Genomic DNA, 23169 nt, shown 5'->3' with positions numbered 1-23169 from the left:
TAACTGCACACCTAAAACCTGCTGTCATATACAGTATATATATATATATATATATATATATATATATATATATATATATATATACATACATATATACACATACACAGTATATGCATATACATATATATACATATATACAGTACATATATACATATACATACAAAAATGTTTATACATATACATACACGTGTATGTACATGTGTATATATATATATATATATATATATATATATATATATATATATATATATATATATATATATACACATATACATACATTTATACACATGCATATTCAAATATAGTCATTTTATATTTTTATTAGAGACAGGCTACAATAATGAATACATATCTGCTGCTTTCTGTTGTATATTGAAATTGTCTGATAGTTCCATATACCTGCACAGTAAGGTGTGAACAAAACTAATTTGTGACCACGAGTTAGGTATAGCTGTATGTGTTTCGGACAGTTAATGAGCACTTTTTTTTTTTAATTAACAGACAGGATTCAATATAGAATACATATATATCACCTGCATTCTATTGTATATTGAAAATGTCTGTTGTTAACATGTAAGGTGCACACGACGTGTAAGCTATACACCAAATACACTGTGTTCAGAACGTCAGTGCACTGACTGGATATTTTATTAACAGTCCTGTTTTATGAAATACATATTTCTTGCTTCCTATATTGAAATATGTATACTTATTAAAAATTTAAGTGCACAGTGATGTTCCAAACACTCGGTATTAGGTCGATTTTTTTTTTTTTTTTTTAACTTTTTCCCCCTTCTATCAATAGTGTATGTAAAGATTTAGCCGGCAGACTCAGTGGATCTTGTGTCTCTCTTAGCCAGATTTGTCTGTGGCTTATCAACAGCTTTTGTTTTCTGCGGGAAATCAATAACAGGCAACACATAAGCCCAATATCATTGTGTGCAACCCCCAGGGGGACACACTGTATGCATGAACACGCACACACCGCGCGCACACACACACACACACACACACACGCAGGTGATTGAATGTCTGTTTTTAGTTTGGTTGGTTTTCAGGCAGCCAAATCTCTTTTTGCAATTCTGCAAAACTCCATTAACATTAATGTTAAATTTAAAATACACACGCATTTTAACCTCTGCATGGCACTTATTCACGCAACATGTGCACGCAAGAAAGTCACTAAATTGACTGCTATTCAAGCACAAAACATTTTTTAAAATCATGACCAAGAAATAAATTGTTCAAAAAGAAATATGTGTACTATTGATTGAGACCAGGGAAGCACATTGGAGCGTGACGAATAATTGACAATTCACAGCGTTTGTCCGAGGTGACCGAGTGGTCACAGCTCTTCGAGTTTACTTGTGAATTTGGTCTTAAAATGGCATTTAAAGTGCGCACTGTCTGCACAGTCTCCGATATAATACCGCAATCACTCCAGCATACACAAATCTATAAGCTCTATTCATATCCGCGCATGGCTTAAACCTTTCAAAGTATTAAATCTGTAGAACATTGTCAATGTAAGAGAAAGGATGACGACAGACGCGCTTAATAACACCACATAAGCGGGACATTTGCATGCGGATAACACGCAACGACAATAAAAAAAAAAGGATTAATATAATACTCGCGTCTATGGCGGATGCGTTTAGCTGCCACACTAGATGTGCGCAGCTTGAAATTGAATTGTTGCCTGCATGGTGCGCTTGTGCTGGGAAGTGTTCTATATTTGCCTGCACAATTGATTGGTTATGATTCACAATATCTGTTGCTGTTTTGATGCCAGAGATGATAAGACACGCACTGCTGAGCACCATCCTCCCACGAGCTGTCATGTACGAACAGATTGTATTGGTTTGTTTTTTAAAAAATAAAATATTCTTTTAAAAAGTGGTCAACTAAAGAAAAAAATCAGGAATGGGGATGGCATGCGCATGCAAAAAAAAAGAGAAAAAAATACAAATATGAGCAACAATATAGCTTGTCATCGAGCGCCTACCACTCTTATTTGTTCAGATATCAGCCGAGGATCTAACAGGAAATGCTGTGTGTATTTAATAGCTGGACATGCATTAAGACAGCCACGCAAACGCGGTTAAATTTCGCAGAAATACACCGATGAAGTCACCGAAGGTTCGGCGGTGTTCTGCTTTCAAAATTCTGTAAAGGGCTCCGGGGATCCGAGCGGTTGTGTGCGAACAACCAAGCCGGGCAAGAGCGTCGCCGCCTCGGCCTGGCTCGCCGGGCTCGTCCCGCTACGCCTCGCGGAGCTGATTGTTGACATATTCACACCACACGGAGCGACTGATTGACTGACTGAAGTTGGGGATGGCGGTTGACATGCAGAGCTTTTTTTTTCTTTTCTTTTTTTTTTTAAAAAACCCTTTTCCTTTTTTTCCCCCCCTTCTTCCTTTTGCCGTTTTCCCAAACACCTTTTTATAAGACTCGAGCCTGATCCCCTCCACCCGGACCTGTTAAAACCCCGCCCCCTTGGTGCCTCACAATTGGTCCGAAAGCGTCAAAGAGCCAATCAAAGGGAGTCGCTGCAACACATCCATCCTGCGTGGAGCCCCGTGGGCCACAGAAGGCGCTAGGAAAATCACGGAGCTGGGACCTTACCACACTCTCTTTCTCTCTCTCTCTTCCTCCACTCTCCTCCTCCTCCTCCTCTTCTTCTTGCTTCTCTCTCTCTCTCTCTCTCCTCTGTCGAGCGCCGAGGACGACTTGTTTCCCCGCACACGTCCTTCCCAGAAATGTGCGTGAAGGCGAGGGGACGCCCGGCGTGTGTGTGCGTGCGTGCGTAAAGAGGCGCAAGGCAGTGCGGAGCCAGTCGAGGCAGGACACGGGAGGCTGCGAGGAGGGGAGGATTCGAGAAAAAAAAAAAAGAGGGGGGAAATACTCGGCAACGCCGAGAAAGCCAACCGGGAGCGTTTTTTGTTTCTCTTTTTTCTCCCTCCGTGTATCTCCTTTAAACCGGGAATGGCGACGCAGTGAAGAGGAAGAATGCACCGCCGTGGACTCGAGTGACGCACCCGAGTTGGTTCGTGTGTGTGCGGCAAAACTAAAGTGCAGCCGCTCTTTTCTTCATGGGGAACATCTTCGCCTTTTGATTTTTTTGAATTCCCCCAACTCCCTCCCCCGAAAAAAGAACAGTGGACTCTCGGCGGATGCTTCAAGTTTGAAGGAGGACTTCTTCTCTTCTTCTTGAACATTTCCCACCCCTCCTTCTCCTCCTCGTTTTGATTTCGCACCGCGTCCGAAACACTCCAACAAGCCCACGTCCGCACTGCTTGCAAAGCACTTGGATGAACTTCCTGATGAGAGATCCAGTCGTCCAGGGCTCGAGTATGGCATATCATCCGTTTATACCTCACCGGGGTCCGGAATTTGCCATGAGCGCCATGCTGGGCCACCAGCCGCCCTTCTTCCCGGCTCTGGCGCTGCCCCCCAGCGGCTCGATCTCGCTGCCGGGCGCCCTGGGCAAGCCGATCATGGATCAGCTGATGGGGGGAGCGGCCGACTCCGGGCTCCACTTCTCATCGCTGGGACACCAGGCTGCCGCGGCGGCCGCGGCGGCCGCGCACCTCCGGCCGCTCAAGAGCCTGGAGCCCGAGGAGGAGGTGGAGGACGACCCCAAAGTGCACCTGGAAGCCAAGGAGCTGTGGGAGCTCTTCCACAAGCGGGGCACCGAGATGGTGATCACCAAATCCGGAAGGTGAAGCTCGCTCTGCTGCTGATTTCAAATGTCAATTGTTAGAATCGACAAGCTAGAATAGGGTTTTCGGAAAAATGCATGGGGTATGGTTCTTTCGCTTTGAAATCAATTGAATAGAGCTGGATTAACTCTGGATTAGCTCTGCAACCGCTTGGGTCAAAAATAACCCATTTATGAGGCAAAAAGGCTGCTACTTGGGTCAATTTGACAACTTTTTCCCACAACTCTGTCACACAATGCAACCCAAAAAGATGGTTGTTTGGTACAAAACAACCACAAAAAATGGGATGTGAATAAAAATAAATAAATATATATATATATATATATATATATATATATATATATATATATATATATATATATATATATATATATATATATATACACACACACACACACACACATATACATATATAAATAACCCAATTATGTGTCAAAAATGAACCAACTGCTTTGGGTCAATTTGACAATTTACTTTTTTCACAATGCTATCGAACAACACCACAAAAAAATTGGGATGCAAATAAAAAATATATCTCACCCAATTATGGGTAAAAAAGGAACTAACTGCTCCTTGGATCAATTTGACCTTTTTGTACAAAATTGTTGTTTTTTTTGAGTGGGGTTGTTTTTTGTAAAGAAAAAAATGGGTCAAATTGACCCAAGTAGTCGTCTCTTTTTGACCCATAATTGGTTTATTTTTGACCCAACAATTTTTAAGAGTTAAAAAAAAAACATTCCTGTACAGAAGTGCAAAACAAAATGTGTAAAAATAGAACATAACACCTTTCTGCACAACACTTAAATTACATTTCATAAAATGAATGCAAATAAGTGATCTTTAATCTGTTGCATCATTTTAAAAAGGGGGGAGGGGGATTTGTCCTTGCAGTAATTAAGCCTCCAGTAAAGCTTCGTGTACACACACTTAGACACACACACGCACACACACACACACTTGCACACTGATTTTCTCCTTGTAATCCCATCATTCATTTCGCTAAAACTTTATACTAACAGATCGCACTTTCAATTGTGTGTCTGCGTGTGTATGTGTGCGCGTGTGCGTGTCAAGTAATGGCTGTTTAGTTGACTCTTGTGTACGTGCAAAGAGTGTTTACATGTTGGCTCCAAGCATAAACTCGTCCCTCTTAAATTGAGCCACTTTTTTTTTTTTTTTTTTTTTTACATGCAACCCAAACGTATTCTTTGGTACTAAATTTCTCCCCACCCCCCACTCCCCTCCGAAAATGTGTTTTGGCGTCAAGGCGGATGTTCCCCCCCTTCAAAGTGAGGTGCACGGGCCTGGACAAGAAGGCCAAGTACATTCTCCTGATGGATATCGTGGCGGCCGACGACTGCAGGTACAAGTTCCACAACTCGCGCTGGATGGTGGCGGGCAAGGCCGACCCCGAGATGCCGAAGAGGATGTACATCCACCCGGACAGCCCCGCCACTGGCGAGCAGTGGATGTCCAAGGTGGTCAACTTCCACAAGCTCAAGCTCACCAACAACATCTCCGACAAGCATGGATTTGTAAGTTCCACTAATGTATGTCCATTTTACTATTTTCCTACCTTTATTTTTTTTTTGCACAATCATGTACTTAAAAAGAACATATTTGAAGTACAATTCGCTTTACTGCATGAAAAAAATATGGTGTTGTATATATTTTGGGCCACAATATTAGGCACAGCAGCAGCAAAAAAATCAAATATCAAATCAAATGAATCAGTTCGCGTGCTTTTGCTTATGATTTAATTGATTAAGAGCCTCGAAGCACACACTAGCCATATTATTAAGTACAACAGCACGGTCTAATGAGAACCAGTTCACGTGGTTTTGTATATAATAATTTTATGGAAAAAGAAGCTCAAAACCCACGCTGCAAAAAAAAAAAAAAAAAAAATCAATGGGCTAAAAGAGTCATTTATTTTGGAACAACTTTAACATAAATTATTGACAATTATGGCGACAATTTTTGTTAGCACAACAAAACTACTGAGTTGTTTTTACTAATAACTTGAAGTTGCGGCACAATACAAGGCACAATTGGTTCTGACAGCTTTTATTTCTTCGTTGTGAAATGCGGGAAAGCCAATTTTCACATTTGCAAAACTTAAAATATTTGTGTTGAGTTGTCCCACTTAATTGTTTCGATGTTTGTTGCCTTTAAATTTAGAGTTCACTCAACTTTTAACAGTGCACTAGCCACAAAATTATCAATAACCTATTTTTGCAGCACTTTACACAGTGGACTCACATAGTCAAAACACATGCAGTGCATTTATTATTGGGGGCGGGGGGCTTAATTCAAGAACTGTGCCTTACATTTAAAGTTTGTAGTCTGACAATTTAACATGTCGGATTTAACTGTTGCAGTTTCTAATATTGTGGTTACCTCATTTTAGTAACACGATTCTTGCATTGTTTTGTTTGTATCTTGCAAGAGTTTCATATACGAATTTGTAATACGATGGGTGCATTGTGCAGCGTGATATACATTTTTAATGCAACATTTTCTTCCACAGGATTATGGATTAATACCGAGAGCGGTGTGTTGACATATTTCGGGCTGTCCATTGTGTGTTTGACAGACCATTCTGAACTCCATGCATAAATATCAGCCTCGCTTTCACATCGTGAGGGCCAACGACATCCTAAAGCTGCCCTACAGCACCTTTAGGACGTACGTGTTCCCCGAGACCGACTTCATCGCGGTGACTGCTTATCAGAACGACAAGGTAAACAAATAGGAATGAAGAGGGAGAGTTCAAGAAAAAAAAAAAAAAAAAAAGAAAAACTGCCTGCTTGTTGCATGCCCCATTCATTCGACTGCATTCGTTTTGTTGTCATAAAAAATGAACGACCTGCTGTGGGAAGGAATGTTGCACATGCAGGTTAGCATGCTTTTTTAAAATTTAAATCACGTGGAAGGGATTTGGTAGTGGCACACACATACATACACACACACACACACACACACACACACACACACTGTCTCTCTCTCTCTCGCTCGCTCGCTCTCTGCATGTGCAAAAAAAAAAAAAAGGTTGGGGGGAGGTTGAGAAATGGGAGGAAAAAAAAAGAAGAAGGGCAACGCTCTGCGCATGAATGGAGAAAGAGAAAAGGCTTTTCGTGTCACACTATACGCTGTGTGCTTGCATTTGTGTGTGCCCCCGTGGGGATATGTGAAATCAAACACATACATAAAAAAATATGGTTTGGAAAAACAATAACTGTAGTTTTTTTTATGGGGGAAACCGGTCACACTGCAATGGCAACGCGTACGCTGGAGGAGGTTGGCGCGTGAATAAAAAGTTTACACCCACATATGGGGAAAACTGGCTAATGTGAGCTTTTGTGCATGCCCGTTTTTATTTTATGACTGATTTCTTTATAAAAAAAATTAAAAAAAAGAAGAAGAAAAAAAAAAAGAGTTCCACGTTTAGTTCATAAAACACATTTTCTTTGTTTTTTATTTGCAGATAACTCAGCTTAAAATCGACCACAACCCTTTCGCCAAAGGCTTCCGTGACACTGGCAACGGCCGACGGGAAAAGAGGTAAGTCAGAGAGCTGCAGCAGCAACAACAACAACATAATAATCGCGTTAGCTGGATTAAAACGCGTCAAAGCGTCAAAATTGACCCTCGAGGGATGTTGCTCTCTTTTACCAGCCACTTGCACGCTGTAAAAAAAAGTCGCTGCTATATTGGAGCACGTTTAATTAATTACCTCGCTTTTATTACCAGCACACTCACAAGCAAGGATTTATCGCGCAAATATGAGGAGAAATGGATGTGTGGCGTTGGTCGCCATGGTAACGCAGCTCTCTCCAGCCGTGTTGCCCTTTTTCCTTTTTGGGTTGCTCTTTGCGGAAATATGAAGGTGAATTGTGTTTCGTGCAGAAAACAGTTGGCCCTGCAGTCCATCCGCTCGTACGAGGAGCAGCAGAAGAAGGAGAACGGAGCTTCGGACGACTCCTCCGGGGAGCAGGCCCCCTTCAAGTGCTTCGGTCAGGCCTCCTCCCCTGCCGTGTCCACCGTGGGGCCCCCACACCTCAAAGGTACTCAGCCGCGTGGGTGCATTTAAGTGGCGAGATTGTGTTTTTTTCTACTGTAAATTGGGTCATTCAAAGTGTGCCAAATGCATTAAAACGTAAAAAAAAAAAAAAAAAAAAAAGGTTGGGATTATTCTGTCAAAATAATGCATACGAATTGTATGTTGAATTATGACGCTATTAAACGTGCACCAGCCCATTTTTCACGAGTTATTTTTGCTTAGGTTTGACATAAACTATAGTTGACATATAGAACGCGATGCTTCTATATTGCCAATAATAACATGAACTCCAATACCTCAGAGTCAGGCCAATATATTAGGTACACCTACGCATGCTAGAAAACTCACAACAGTGACATTAGGCCACGCACAACATTAGGATTTTTTTTTTTTTGGGGGGAGGGGGCACATTATTAGGTACACCTGCACCATGAGATCCATTCAAGAGGTGTATCATAAAACAATTGATTGATCATATCAGATAGATCAATAGATAAATACTGCAAAGCGGGTTTTGAAAATGACCGTATTACTATTTCGCTCAAGGTACTTAACATTATGTACACCTGCAAACCTAATCGTGCAGCTTCATCGTACTTCTGCCTGTTTATTTTCTGCCAAATATAACATTGGAAAAGTTTTCATTTAACTTCATTATGGTGCTTGTAGTCCGAACTGCGCTGTCATGTTGAGAGCTGTTTCCAAATATTTTGAATCATGATGCCAAAATATTTGAAACATGAAAGGGAAAAACACTAAAATGCAACATGCACAGACACAAATGGTTAGAGGTTAATTATTTCACTCGAGATTGTTTTGATGGTGAATTATCATCAAACGAATTATTGCCATATCTATTCAGCAGACACAACTCGCGCTCCCGTATAGGGCCCACCATTTCAGCTAATAGAAATGATTGATCATTCATAGTTGATTTCTCCCTTACAACGGCCATATTGAATTCAAAAATAAAAAAATAATTACGCGACAAGAGCCGGGCAGGACTGAGTTAAACAACATTTCGAGTCTAAGTGGACATTGACCATTATCTAGGAATCCTAAAAGTAACGCGCAAAAACAGCATACGATGCATTTATTGCAAAAGTTATCTGTATTTAGGTTTTGGTTTTAAAAAACAGCAGGGTGCAAAAATAAATTGTAGTGCAATCAAAAATAAAGTGTAATACGTTAAATAGAAACAACTCCATCTAAGGCCTACACAAAAGAGGAGTAAATAACACGAATATTCAATGGTTTAACAGGAGGTAACAAGGTGACAAAAATTACGATAAAAAGTTGAGTATTTAAATAGTTTTAGATCAAATCAATCACGTGACAAATATTTGGCAGGTGCCGAGTTCCCTTACGTCTTATGGCTAGCTGATTAAAAACGGAGGAGCTTGTATTTAGCGATGTGTGAAACGACGTTTATTCATTAGAATCTTTTGTGTGGGGGAGCAGACTTTTGTGACAGCGACGAGGACAGCGACGACGAGAGCAAAGACGGCCACGTCAAAGACGGTCCAGACTCCAGCAAGATCTCCACCACGACGGAGGACGGCAAAGAGCACGACGCTAGCCCGCCCAAGGGCCACCTGTTCGGGGGAGGCGGCGGCGTCGTCGGCGGCGACGCCTCCGGCCGAACCCGCGACGGCGGCAGCCCGAGGACCGAGCGAGGGAGGGCGGACTCTCGACAGAGCCCCATCACCGTCATCTCCAGCACTACTCGCTCCGGGGAGGACGTGAAGAGCCCGAGCCTGAGCCTGGACCAGGCCAAGGAGGACGAGTGCCGGCCGCCGGGCAAGGACGCCTTCGCGCCATTGACTGTGCAGACGGAGGGCGCGCACATGGGCCATCACGGCCACATGCCGAACTTCGGATTTGCCGGCGGCCTGACGGGACAGCAGTTTTTCAACCACTTGGGGGGCGCGCACCCGTTCCTCCTGCACCCGGGTCAGTTCAACATGGGCGGCGCCTTCTCAAACATGGCCGCGGGCATGGGGCCCCTACTGGCCGCAGTGTCCACGGGAGGGGTGAGCACCATGGACACCAGCAGCATGGCGTCCTCCCCTCAGAGCCTGGCGGGAGCTCCGGGCCTGCCCTTCCATCTGCAGCAACACGTCCTGGCCTCACAGGTAACGAGAAAGGGGAAAAAAAAAAAAAAAAAAACTCCTCTTTTTGAGGAAAAAGCCCCCAGAACAGCATGAGAGCACAGGCTTTTATTTGTTTCCATGTAAATGTAATTGTTCTAAGTAGGGTGCAACAAGTACACTCATGGGCCACTTTATTGCATGGGTACACCTGCACTATTGAGTAAGATGCTCTACAAAAAGCTTAAGCACAGTATACTTAAGCACTGTGACAAACAAACAAAAGCTTACTCACTATAGCCACATTATTAGGTACACCAAGAGATCCAATACAAGAGCTGTACCAAACATGACTTAATGCCCATGCAAACGCTGACATTTAAATGACACTGCAGGTGCTGACGAAAAATGCAAAAGATGAAAAATGACTTCATATGGTACATATTGCAAGCTAATGCATCATATTAGCCGCATAAGCATGTTTTGTGATACAAGAGATGACCATAGAGGCATATATACACTCATAGATATATACAGTACACACACACATACATATATATATTTATATACATACACGTGCGCGCACCCACACACCTCACGCGCACACACACACCTCACACCTGCATGATATATAGTGATACAACACAAGAGACGACTGAAAATGCCCTTAGAAGCTAATGTTTACATATTCATATACATGATAGCCAATAGCTTAAACAGACTGAAATTTAAAAGCAACGATAGCCTAAGTACACTGGACTGTACTGTGATCGTACCAAATATTACTATATAATTGGAAAATACGAGCTATGACATTAGATACATGAATTGATACAGGAGATGTGAGAAAAATATCTTTTATGGTTAAAAGTGGCCATGGAAGCTAATGTATCATATTCATGTAGCCAATAGCTAATTCGTACCTAGCGTCAAAATCTGCCCTATCAATGATAATGCTCAACTGCAGTTCAAAAAGGTGTTCACTGAACAAAACATGTATAATGGTGGCTGGGTAGAACTGCCTAAAGTGTTGCCCCTGTAGCTAAACAAGGTGAGCAAAACATAAAAAACAGGTAACGTGTCAGTTCGCCAGTTTATCGTCCGACACGTCGTCAAGGCGTCTCGCTCGAGTACAGACGTGAGGAATTTTAATACGCATTAGAAATTCTTGAACTTAGGCAAAGCTGTTTACATGCCGTTGCAGTGCTGCGGCGGGGGGGGGGGGCGGTTCGCCCGCTCGGTTACGGGACACCATTTTGCAAAGGGTGCTCACCTCTGGGTGTGTTAACATGCGCCGATAAAAATGTGTGACTTTCCAGAAGGCAGCGCACACGCTTGTTTTGATCCACGCATGCGGCGGCGGCGGCGTACAGCACAGGCTGCCAGGGCCCGGGGGCAAGATTGTTACTGCGTCCCCAATAACCCTTAGACGGTTGGCACTCCCACAGTCGATTGCGCTCGCCCCAATTTGACCCCCTTGGCCTCTAAAAAGACTGACGCAATCAAAGCCGAGTGTTTTTAATCCCTACATTCAATAAAAACGCTTGCGATTTATATGCGACGCGCTCTATATTGACAGTATTGCTTACGCCTGGCTGGTGGAGAGCTTTTGATGCTGATGAAGAAACGTCGGCAACTAGTTCAAACAGCGCACACTCGCAATTGAAGGATTATGTGAGTCGGAAACAATAAAAACCAAACACACATCTGCAATTTACGGATTACGGGAGACGGATTATACATTTGCAAACCGCAATTTCCACGAATCGGCCGCTCAGTTTGGAAAGCTGCTCAGGTCGCGGGAGTGAGACCTGCTATGGATGTGAAATATATGGAAAACGGCACAGGCGAGATTTTATATGGCGCAACCCTCCATTGTCCATGAATGTTTTATTATTTGCCACAATATCATTTTGGGTTGCTTACCGTTGAGCATATGATGATGATTAAGTCCAACCGCTCAGAAGCAAGTTCTCAATTTAAAGGGGGCATATATGCAATTTTCAAAAAAAAAAATGTAACCAACCAAATCACAGACAGAAGGAGCAACATAAGTTAGTAACACATCATTTATTTACTTTTGAGGAAAAGGGGAAAAAATTACGTCATTTTGCCAGATGTTAATCATGTGCACTCAATGTGGGCCTACATGTTCGAATTAAGTAAATCCGAAGGATGTTTTTCTCCAGTATAACAGATCGGAGCCAGTGACGAATATGTCGGCGAGTGCGTGACAAATGATTGACACCTTGTAAATTGTGGCTTCTGTCTCAAATTGGTTGTTTTTCCTCGGGCGCGGTGGTTCATTGGATAATAAATTAGAGGCACAAGATGGCGCCAGAAACAGCTGATTTTTTATTCCATTTACTGCTGTCAAGTCAAAATGACTATTATCACAAAATTCAATTTTTTTTTTTATAATTGCAAAGTCCTCCTTCGAGATCGGCGTATTCCAACCACACTAGAAAAAGAGTTGACTACGAAAACAAAATAAACAGTAAACGTTTGGCTCCCGCATTCGGCAGGACAAAAAGCAATTCCTTCCAGTTCTGTTCACTGATAATTTTCACATTAAAACCCACCGCACTTTAATATGGAAACCATAATGTTAAATTTATTATGTTATAACATGATATTGAACTTTGTTTTTCTGGCGTGGCAGCAAAACGCTTCAGTCACCTTTAACAGCACACAGATGTCATTCAACTGAGGCTTTATTTACCGTCATTTTTACGTCTTGCATTCTCCTTTTTCTTTTCGGAGCTGGGGACTATTTTTAGTTATCATAATATTAATTGCTTCACATTTAAATCCAGGCTCCATTTCCATGTTAAAAGTTAGTAGTAATAACTACTTTTGATATACAGTTGACCGCCGCACACTCGGATTCACTTATTAGCTGATTGCTTTTTTCCCAAATTTTAGAAATATGTTTTAATAGTCAAAGGGGAAAAAAATGTGATTTTGAGGAGATCCAACTCCGTTCATTGACGATTTATCAGCGGTTATATATTAGCAGCAAACTTCAACTTATAAGGCACAATAAGGTTTAAAAAAAAAGTGTGCATTTATTATGGGTGGCAACTATTTGCCGATTCTGGCCAGGCCATACCTAGCCACTCTAATTATGGTGACCGTGAATTTTATCACGATTTTATGTTGCCCCCTGGAGGTCACAGTACCCTTAGCATCGGCCTACTGTATATAGCTTCATTAAAACAAAAAAAAAATCCTTACGGTTTGCATTCCAATGCCTGCAGAAGTGTTCTCGGACAAAGCGAGCAAAAAAATAAATAAATAAATAAAATAAAAAAATAATCTGGCATCCCTTGTCAATGAGGGACTGCTAAAGTTGGAAGTGTCGCATACACGCCACAAAGATGCGGTCGGGCAGGGAGTGAGTGCATTTTGGCCAACTGTGAAATGATATTGACTTGTTGCCAAAGAGTAGAATGGCTTCTTTTATGTGCTAACTGAAACTACTTAATAGATTTCCACCTCACTTGGTGAAGGGCAGGGCATGCAGAATCTCAGGCCAAAGAAAACACCGACAAATAGGTGCGAGATCCAGGGTTTGTGTTGTCGACTGTTGTCAGCCCCGTGAGACAAAATGGTTTTGTTTGACAATCACAAAATTGGGGCGGAGAAGGAAATCTGATCTATGAAGGCAGACACAATTCGGATTGTACGCTTGGTCGAAGTTTGCTGTTAGTTAATTGACATTTGGGAATTTTTCCCTTTCACTTCAGTCTACATTCCGAGGAACATTTTTTCCCCGTTTTGTCTATTTACAAGGGTCCGTTTTTCTGATATTGGGTTTTCATGTTTTCCAGAAAACGTTGTGCCATCACAGTATATTAGAAAAAATACAACCATATTGAGCTGATATCTGTTCTTAATCCAATTTCCTGAAAATATTCTGTCATTTATTACCCACAAAAAAACTAGTGATATTGTATGATTATTAATCAATTTCCAGAATCCTTTGTTATACAGTATATCGTCGCTGTGATATGAAAAACACTCATGTCCAATTTTGGATTTTTTTTTTTCCTCATTAATGCGATGTCTATAATGCGAAAACCCAAAATCACATAAATATAAGATTTTTTTTCAAAATGGACATAAGTCTTTTTCACAGGGCAGCGACGATATGTTATTCTACACCATTTGACTATATCCGACTCCACTTTGACGTGCTTCTACTTAAACAATTCTCGATTGATTCTCACCATTCTAACCTCAACATATTCCAAATGTTTACACTATGCGCGGTATTATTTTTCTCATCACAAAAATATCGTTTTCCCACAATTTCAGCCCCGCGAAAAAAATCCCCATTCATTCCCACTGGCACCTTCAACAAAACAGATTTGCGTCGTTCCCAATGAGATTTCTCAATGTTCCGCTCAGTCAATTTACCCTGGGAACAATTTTCAACATGCCAAAAATTTCGCTTATAACAACAAGACCACATTTTCCACTAAAATATTGCACATCTTTCACCAATATCAGTGCACATATTTCCATATCATTCCGTATCACTCCATATCATTCCAAATCATTCCGCATCATTTGCATTGGTTTTATGTCGAGCTTTTTCCGGACACTCAAAGATGCTTCACAATGTATACATTATTCATGCACTCACACATTCACTGCTGTTGTGGTGGTGAACTACGTTCTGTAGCCACAGTTGCCCTGGGGCAGGCTGACGGAAGCGTGGCTGCCAGTATGCGCCTACAGCCCCTCCGACCACCACCAAACATTCACACCAGCCGTACACCAGTGTGAGTGACACTAGGCAAGTGTCTTGCCCAAGGATACTATGATACATGACTCGGATAGTTGTGCTTATTGAACGACCCGCTCTACCTCCTGAGCCACGGATCGGCCCATATATTTCACTATCATTCCACATTTTTCTACAACTTAGTACATATTTTTCACCAATGTCACTCCACATCGAGATATCATTCCATGTCATTCCATTAGAATGAATTCAGCATTCCGGCATTCACACGTTATTCCTCCAGAAATTGCATTATGTAGTAATATGAAATAAATACCCAATAAGAACCTGTTGATGTGATATATGAAGTCCTTTAGCCAATTGCCTAATTCCCCACAAAAATTGTGGGGCAAAACAGGCAAAACATATCGACCTGATATTTTATTTTGATACAATTGCTAGAAAACCTGGTGCCTTTATATTAGCTCAAAAACGACTGCTCTGATGCCTGATTTAAAAAGATTGGGGAGTTCTGACATGTACCTTTACGTTTAAATGAATGCATGACTCTTACTAATAACCTCGAGGTATGCAGGAAGTAAGACGTCTCATTTGGTGCTGATCTTCCTTGGTGGAAGTATTCAGCAGCTCTCCTTACAGAAATTTTGATTGTGGCCACGGTGTACTCATTTGTGGCCACAAATGCTCGTTTGTGGCCCCGAATTAAGTGTAACGTGTACATCACATACTAATTTGGGTGTTCAATGTCATTCACATGAACAACTTGGACATCTGGCTAAGCAAATGTTGCTAGAGATTGCAATATGATACGTCCTCTCTGCTTAAGCAACTGTCCAGAAATAAAATGAATATTCATTTGCAGTCAGCGTGCACACTAGACCTAATTTGTGGCCACAATTAGAAAATGTTTCCCCCATGTTATGTTTGGTGTGACGCGTCTACTGAACGAACTCAACTCCACTTGATTCATTGAGCAATTTCAAGAAATGGACACTTTCATTACAAACTTTGATTGATGTAGTTTTTATTAGGTTTTTTTGGGGTTTTTTTTCCCATTTTAATATGAAAGCACTTTTTTAGAGATTAACCTGCAGTTTTGAAAATTGTATTGGCAAAAAGCTACGGGAAATATCTTGTAATGGATCATAATAGAGACTGTGAAAGGATATAGAATAGGCTATAGGGTTAAGGATTTTTATATAGAAGACTCGTGAACTAAAAAAGTTCATTAAAAGCCATATAGGAGATATATATATATATATATATATATATACACACACTCACACATTCATCCGGTACACACACACATATATATACTGTACATACATAATGATAAAAGGCTCCTATGTCACAATTTGGCGAATTTAGTATTTTTTTTCCCACAAATCTATACTATTGGTTATTTTAAATTACTGACTAACCTCAAGTGTTGAAAACGGCTTGCTTCCTTTGAGTATGCAACATTGGAGGTACAAGGATTCCACCCGACGCCAGTAATATCTATAGTGACTGTGTTCAGAATCATTCATTCATTCCCTACTCACCAACCGCCATTTTTGAAACAAACGGTTCTTAAAGAGTCGATACAATTTTTTTTTTCTGAACTTCAAAGTTAAATACAACTGAACCGTACGTTGGCAGTGATTCTTTCGCATCCCACAAGAGGGGGGCCCGCATTTCACGACTGGCATATGACATTTTGGTGATCACTGACATAGAGGCTATCATTGTTCACTATTTTTCAAGGTGAATTGTGGGATGCTTCGAGGGCACACGGCATAACTCAGGAGTCACTACACAGTCCATCAGCACCATGCCTAACTCACTGGAGAGTGTATTATATGGTGCAGTGATTCTGAAGGTGTGACATCAGAACCACTTGTAGCATGTGAGCACCCTCTAGTGGTAAAAAAAATAACCATTGAGTTAAATGTTAAAACTGCATGTTACAGTATAGCTTCCACTTTTTGTCAAGTAAGGTCAGATGTATTTAACATACTTTTTTTTTCTTTTTTTTAGAGAGGTGCAAGCACCATTCCAATACGTACTTAAATACAACTCAACTGCACTTATAGGGGAAGTTAACACAAACGTTTTCATTAGAATAATAAGTTCAATGCATCCTCACTATAGTCTAAGCTGTGCATTGTGGTTAGTATATTGTGTTTGTGGAATATGAATTAAGCAGCAAAATCGACCTGTTTTTATCCAACTCCGGTGAAAATGACATCACGGTTGCTAAGGGCTCAGGTAACAACCAATCGTGGCTCACCTGTTTACTGAGTTTGGTCAGGTGATGTTCACAAGGTGAGCCATGATTGGTCCTTAGCCGAGACTTGAGCAACTGCGTTTTCATTTTCAGTCGACAGCAAGTGGTAATATGACCGCCCCCTGAGATGGATAAAAATGGGTGGATTTTGCTGCTTAATTCATTTCCCACAAACGCAATATTAATCAGAATGCTGCGTTTAGAATTGTGGGGGCACATGAAGCATATTGTAAAGAACATTTTGGAGTTGACGTCCACTTTAATAAACACATTATTATTATTATTTTTAATAATTTAAAGAAATAAAGTACTGTACTTTTTTGGGGGCAGAGCAACAAGCTGCATTCTAATATATAGTCAAACTAAAACTCAACTGTAAATGCACGTGAAATGTTAAAAAGTACTGTACTTAATTTTTAAAAAAACGAATTTGTCGTTAAAATAGTTTAAATAGGTTTTTCCATAGCTACATGGATCATCTGTATGTACTTCAAAGTTAAATACAACTGAACCGTACTGTATGAAGTTAAATGCTGGATATTAAAAAAAAAAAGTTTCAACTGTCCTTTACCACAGCACCTTGAACTACGTTTTATTGTAGTACAAGTTTTAAATAGTTGAAGTTGTATTTAGATTTTGAACAGAGGGATTCTTTCATCTTGAGTGACACTACTTGAAATGATATTTGTGCCGTTTTGGGGAACTTAAATTGACAGTAAGCAAAAAAAATGAGCACTCACTCACTCACTCAAAGTATAAAAAACAAAAATGTAAGAAATGTATGATTTTGCCCCCCTCACCCTCCTCCCTTCTCTCCGTGTGCCGTTTTGAGGAACTTAAATTGACAGTCAACAAAAAAATGAGCACTCACTCACTCAAAGTATAAAAAAACAAAAATGTAAGAAATGTATGATTTTGCCCCCCCTCACCACTCCTCCCTTCTCTCCGTGTGTCGTTTGCAGGGTCTGGCCATGTCCCCCTTCGGAAGCCTGTTCCCCTACCCGTACACGTACATGGCGGCGGCCGCCGCCGCCTCCTCCGCGGCCGCCGCCTCGTCATCATCGTCGTCGTCGTCGTCGGTGCACCGGCACCCCTTCCTGAACGCGGTGCGCCCCCGCCTCAGGTACAACCCTTACTCCCTCCCCATGACTGTACCGGACAGCACGCTTCTAAGCACGGCCGCGGCCGCCGCCGCCGCCGCCGCCGCCGCCGCCTCGGCCTCGGAGCTGAAGGGCGACGTGCTGGTCCCGGTCAGCCCGGCTTCGGCCCAGCTCGACTCGTCCACGTCGGAGGTGACGAGTCGTTCGGTGTCGCCCAAACTGTGCGCCGACAAGGAGGGTGCCAACGAGCTGCAAAGCATCCAGCGCCTCGTCAGCGGGCTGGACTCAAACCAGGACAGGTCGAGAAGCGGGTCGCCCTGAGGAGAAGGACGGGTGGTCCCGGCGATCCCCCCCCCCCTCCCCTCCCCCTTTTCACCCACACACTCTTTTTATTTCTTGTCATTTCCCAAAATTTCTTGAAAGACACCAGGAGGACTTTGTTCATAGCAGGTTTTTTCAAGAGAAACAGATTTTAGTTTCTGAAATGCACTTTGGTTTAATACACATCTGATATGTATTGTTTTTCTTTTTAAATTAAAAAAAAAAGCAACACTTAACCTGTCTTTTTTTTTTTTTTTTTTTTTTTTTAATACCGTACAAGTATTGAAACTGAAAAGTGGTCAAATGGGTGAGACTTACGAATTGAAGTTGCTGCTGTCTCCTAACTGCATAGTACACGACGAAATGTTATGGTTTTTATTGTTATTATTATGATTTCTTTTATTATTACTTCTTCCCAATATGCACTCTGAATTTACACCTTTTAATTTCCACTACCAGTGAACATAACCTACCTTTAAGAGACTGCTGTATTTTCTTGTACAATTTCAATTTTAACCAATTGCGCCCCCAAAAAAATGTTGCATGCCCTCCTTCCTCCCCCTAACGTGAATGTTCTTTAAAAACAATGGGGGAGGTACTTGTTTTAAAAATATAATCTCTTTAATTGGAATAGTTTTCTTTTTATATTTTTTTTGCTTTGTTTTTTTTAATCCAAAAACTAAAAAGGCCCCAAGAGTAATCAATGTTCAACAGGCAAAGGGAAGCAGAAAAGTCAAAGCAAATATAAAACATTAAAAAAAAAAAAAAAGGTAGTATTGCGTCAACATGTACATATGAGTATATAAAATATTTATGTATAATTATTTCATATTGTTGCGTGTAAATAAAAAGTAGTTTGTCCTAGGGATCTGTTGTTAATTTATTGTGGATATATCTGTGTAATGATAGTTTGTGGCTATTATCCTTTTGTTGCCATCTCCATTTATTATCGCCTCTTGTCAAAATCTTCAACTATGGATCTTTATTCCTCCCTTAATATCCACTCAGCTAGTTACTCACACTCATGTGCCATTGTATTTTTCACTTGTTGTCCGCGCGCGCGCGCGTGTGTGTGTGCGTGTGTGCGTGTGTGTGTGTGTGTGTGTGCTATTCTTTTCAACCAATGAAAAAGGCGACAACGAACGCACCGCACTAATGGCTTGAAACTTTTTTTTAATATTAAAAACATTTTTTTTTCTTTTCCAGAAACGCAAAACAAGTGTTAAAGTTTGACAAAAAAAAGTGGATTTTTTTTTTTTTCTGTTATAGAAATTTGTAAACCTGGTCGTTAAAAGTGCCGTATAATCTTTAAAAAAAAAAAAAAAAAAAGAAAGAAAAAAAGAATATGAAGGTTTCGTTCTCTTTTTTTTTTGTTTGTTTGTGTTTCTTACGCTGGGTTATGTTGTAGCCTATCGGATTTTTTGTCTAGTTTACAACATCGACATCGTGTTCTTGAAAGTTTCAATAAAACGTTGAAATGTTCATTATCACCCGTGTCATTTTACACCACGCACGCATGCAGACCTGCTCACTTGTAAGTGCAAATTAAGTTTTGTTTACTTGACTGAACACTTGACACGCCTCCCATAAACACGAACTTCATTCGATTAATTTCAGTTATCTGAATTAAATTGTGGTACAATGGCAATAAACGCATTATTCTTAATCTTATATTGCTACAATAACGCTCACAAGTGCTTCCGCGGAGACTTTGTTGGCGAGGGAGAATAATGCTAATAAGATATTATTTCAACGGAAAATGTGCTTCCGTGCAGTTAAACGCAAATTGACATGTTTAAATTTTACAACACCAGCGTGTCATTTGAGCAGTCAATGTAAGCAAATAAAGCTCTTTTAAAAAAAAAAAAAAAAATCATGAACGTAATTGGACTTTCGAGTGTGACTTTGAAAAAAGGGAGAGAGAAAAAAAAAAAACCTGTCCTCTACTCTCCTTTTAATGGCTCCAGCTCGGAGTCAAGAGTTTATCAGGTGTCTATCTTTATTTGTATGTAGTCTGGTTAATGTGCAGCGAGGCTGGCGCTAGGGGACGGCCGCAAACACGTCGCGCTCTGTCTCAACTGAGGCCCGCCCGAGCCGCTTTTAGGGTTTGGGTTATTGCTCACCTGGCGCCCCTCTTGCGCGCCTATCTGCACTTTATTGCGCGACCGGCGGCGAAGCGTCTGCAGTCGATCTGACTTCAAGCTGCAGCAGCCTCGGACCGGATGATGATGACGACGGTTTGACGGCCCTCCCAAGTCATTTCAACAGATAACTAACGAAATTGAAGGTAAAAAGACGCGAAAGAATGATTCATTTTCATATGCGTGTATACGTGTGTGTATATACACACAGGATACATACACGCAGATGGTATACACACACACACACACACACACAAAAAGATGTATGCAGAATACCACCTAAATAAAATGTTCTATTTTGATTCATAATTCTAACAGCGAGTAAACTGAATAAAAAAGTTAGCCTGGCTGAGGGAAGGGGGGAAAAAAAAGTTGTAAAATTCCAATTACAAACTCAATTTTTTTTGGGAGGGTAGGGCTGGAGTTGCAATCTTTACAAGTGTGGTATTGTGAGGATGAAAAGTCAATCTTGTGAAAATAGTCATTGTTGCAAGATAAAGCCACAGATAAACGATAAAGATATTAAAATCAATGTTTAACAAGACAAAATTAAAAAAAAAATGCCATTACTCCCTTAATTTTTTTATCTTGTTTTTTTAACTATACTCAGTGTGTCAAAAAGTTCCACATTGATGTCACAAAATATATGCACTTTAAAATATATTTATTAAAATAAGTAAAATAAGAGGGGTGGGGTGGGGGGGGGGGTATCACAAGTGCGATAACTCGCTCCAGCTGCAGTTATGTTCCCCTCAGCCGGGAAGTGTAAGATGCTCAGGGCATTGTTAGCAGGTGCCATCAAGGTGAGGTAGCCACAAACTGTCTTGGCACAACTCCTGCCTCTTCTCACGCACTGAACAACGCAAAAATGGTCGGTTCTCTTTGTAAACGAACTGTGTGACCAGAGAAAATAAATTGTAGCTTGGGTGTTTGTTAAAACACTTCTGGAAATTTTTCAAACACACCTCGTGTTCTCAGAAATAATAGCCGGTTTCTGTTCTTGGAAAAAATAGGACTTCATTCCTCTGACAAAACGTTTGTTATTAAAAATAAATAAATCATGCATGCATGGATGTCAGATAACTTTTAATTGGCCCGAAGCAGGTAAAAGTAATTGGCTTTTCGTTTTTTGATTTATTGGCCATCGTCGGTCCAAATTTACACTTTTTTTTTTTTTAACACAGTGATTTAATTAATGCTAATTATTTTGCAGACCCGAAGCTACATTTGTAGGGTCCCAGAGTGTCGTCAAACCTCAGGTTGAAAACCCCTGCAACGAAACAACAACTTTCCTGGCTTTGGTTTGCAGTTCTGCATCATACACTGAGGGCCGTTCCTAAAAATGAGACTCAAATAGCTGCGCAGAAATAAAATATGCAGATGCACTGCATCATATTGAGAGCTGTTTCTAATAGTTTGACCCTGGTTAGATAATTAAAAGTTTTGGCTCAAATGGCCTCATTTTTAAAAAGAAAACCCCTGGCAGTTTGGGGCCCCTTCGAAAAACTTTTTTTAAATGAAAGATCTTTTTATTCAGCGAAAACAACAATCAGAAATACAATCTAGACATTAGCCCAAAAAAAAAAAAAAAAAACTAAAACCTTTTCCACGTTTGATAGTTTAAATGAGGTCCAATTCATAAAAACAAGTAAACAACTCTTGACTTCTCCGTCATTCTGGGCCAAAATGTGTTTCCCCATTGGAGAGGACTAAACTGCACCCAACCGGGCTGGTCCAACAGGTTGTGCCCGCTTCGAGTTCAAGCAAGTGACGGGTCAGTGGCGCCATCTGGTGGACGTCGTTATTTTTGTGAGGTACACCATCTAACCGAAAATGGGAGTGCGGTGCAGTATAACGTCTCATCCAGTACGGCACTTATGGTAATTACAACCTCACCACGTATGTCAGTACAGCTCGATTGCTGTCCCCCCACGAATACCGGAGGACATTACAGTAAATTAAACAGTACGCCACACCACAGAGTAGTAGCAGCGGCGGCGGCGGCGGCGGCGGCGGATTAGCTCTTTGCCTCGGAAATGTGTAACGTTACGATTTGCGGCGGATAAACACCATGCCATGTATACCGCCTGCGATTACACACGTCAGCTCTATTATTGTAGTCGTGTCTGATTAGAACTCGCCGAGAGAGTGTTTGAAACATTTGTGAAGGTTTAAAGTGCACAGATGGCAAACACAGCGGACGTGCACAAAGGCAGATGGTAAACAGTGCACTGGAGGTGGCTGGATGTAAAGTCCATGAGTGGTGGCGCCTTTTAATCTGCAGCTCCGGGGAACAGATACAGCTTACTGGCTTTGAGCCTATGTATTCTTACATGACAGAGATTATTGTTATTATTATTATCATCATCATCTTTCATGAATGCAGTGCTGTTGGTATAATCTCACTGCTCTCATTATGAAAAGAGTGCAAGTGATACTGATGGCAGATTTTTTTTTTTTTTTTTTTTTTCCAAAACGGCATTTTCCATCACTTTAGCTGATGTTGTATTAAATGTGCATTAAATTTCAATCTCCACTTGTCTACAATAAAGTCACACGGTTCAGTTGAGTTTAACACACGGCTGGGCAGATGAAATTATCCGTGAATAAAAACACTGATAGTAATCTGCTTTATTTTCCTTCTTCCTGCTATGCTAGAAGGTAGTTGACACTATGAAATGCACAAAAGAATTTCCAAGGCATTAAATAT

At 41.0% G+C, this 23169-nt stretch overlaps 1 protein-coding gene across 2 annotated transcripts; it reads left to right on the top strand.

Annotated features, from left to right (window-relative positions):
• The first annotated feature begins 2582 nt into the window (after positions 1-2582).
• On the top strand, positions 2583-19802 carry tbx3a (T-box transcription factor 3a). 2 transcript variants are annotated; one of them, XM_086053113.1, is made up of 7 exons: positions 2583-3721; positions 4990-5257; positions 6319-6465; positions 7210-7286; positions 7632-7789; positions 9247-9920; positions 17860-19802. In XM_086053113.1, the coding sequence occupies exons 1-7, from the start codon at positions 3312-3314 to the stop codon at positions 18316-18318; spliced, it is 2193 nt and encodes a 730-aa protein (XP_085909239.1). In that variant the 5' UTR covers positions 2583-3311; the 3' UTR covers positions 18319-19802. The 2 variants fall into 2 exon arrangements, with proteins under 2 accessions (XP_085909239.1, XP_085909238.1); XM_086053112.1 differs by having other exon boundaries at positions 4990-5272.
• Positions 19803-23169: the final 3367 nt, after the last annotated feature.

The sequence above is a fragment of the Filicampus tigris genome, chromosome 15 (assembly GCF_054856515.1).
Source record: "Filicampus tigris isolate MCC_2025a chromosome 15, RoL_Ftig_1.0, whole genome shotgun sequence".
Lineage (NCBI taxonomy): Eukaryota > Metazoa > Chordata > Actinopteri > Syngnathiformes > Syngnathidae > Filicampus > Filicampus tigris.
Note: the sequence above shows the minus strand (reverse complement) of the source record. Positions and strands in the feature narration are given on the sequence as shown.

Coding starts and splice junctions, on each gene's coding strand:
- tbx3a (XM_086053112.1), top strand. CDS start 3,312: ATGAACTTCCTGATGAGAGATCCAGTCGTCCAGGGCTCGAGTATGGCA. Junction 5,273..6,318: donor GATTTGTAAGTTCCACTAAT/GTATGTCCATTT, acceptor TGTGTTTGACAG/ACCATTCTGAACTCCATGCA. Junction 9,921..17,859: donor AACACGTCCTGGCCTCACAG/GTAACGAGAAAG, acceptor TGTCGTTTGCAG/GGTCTGGCCATGTCCCCCTT.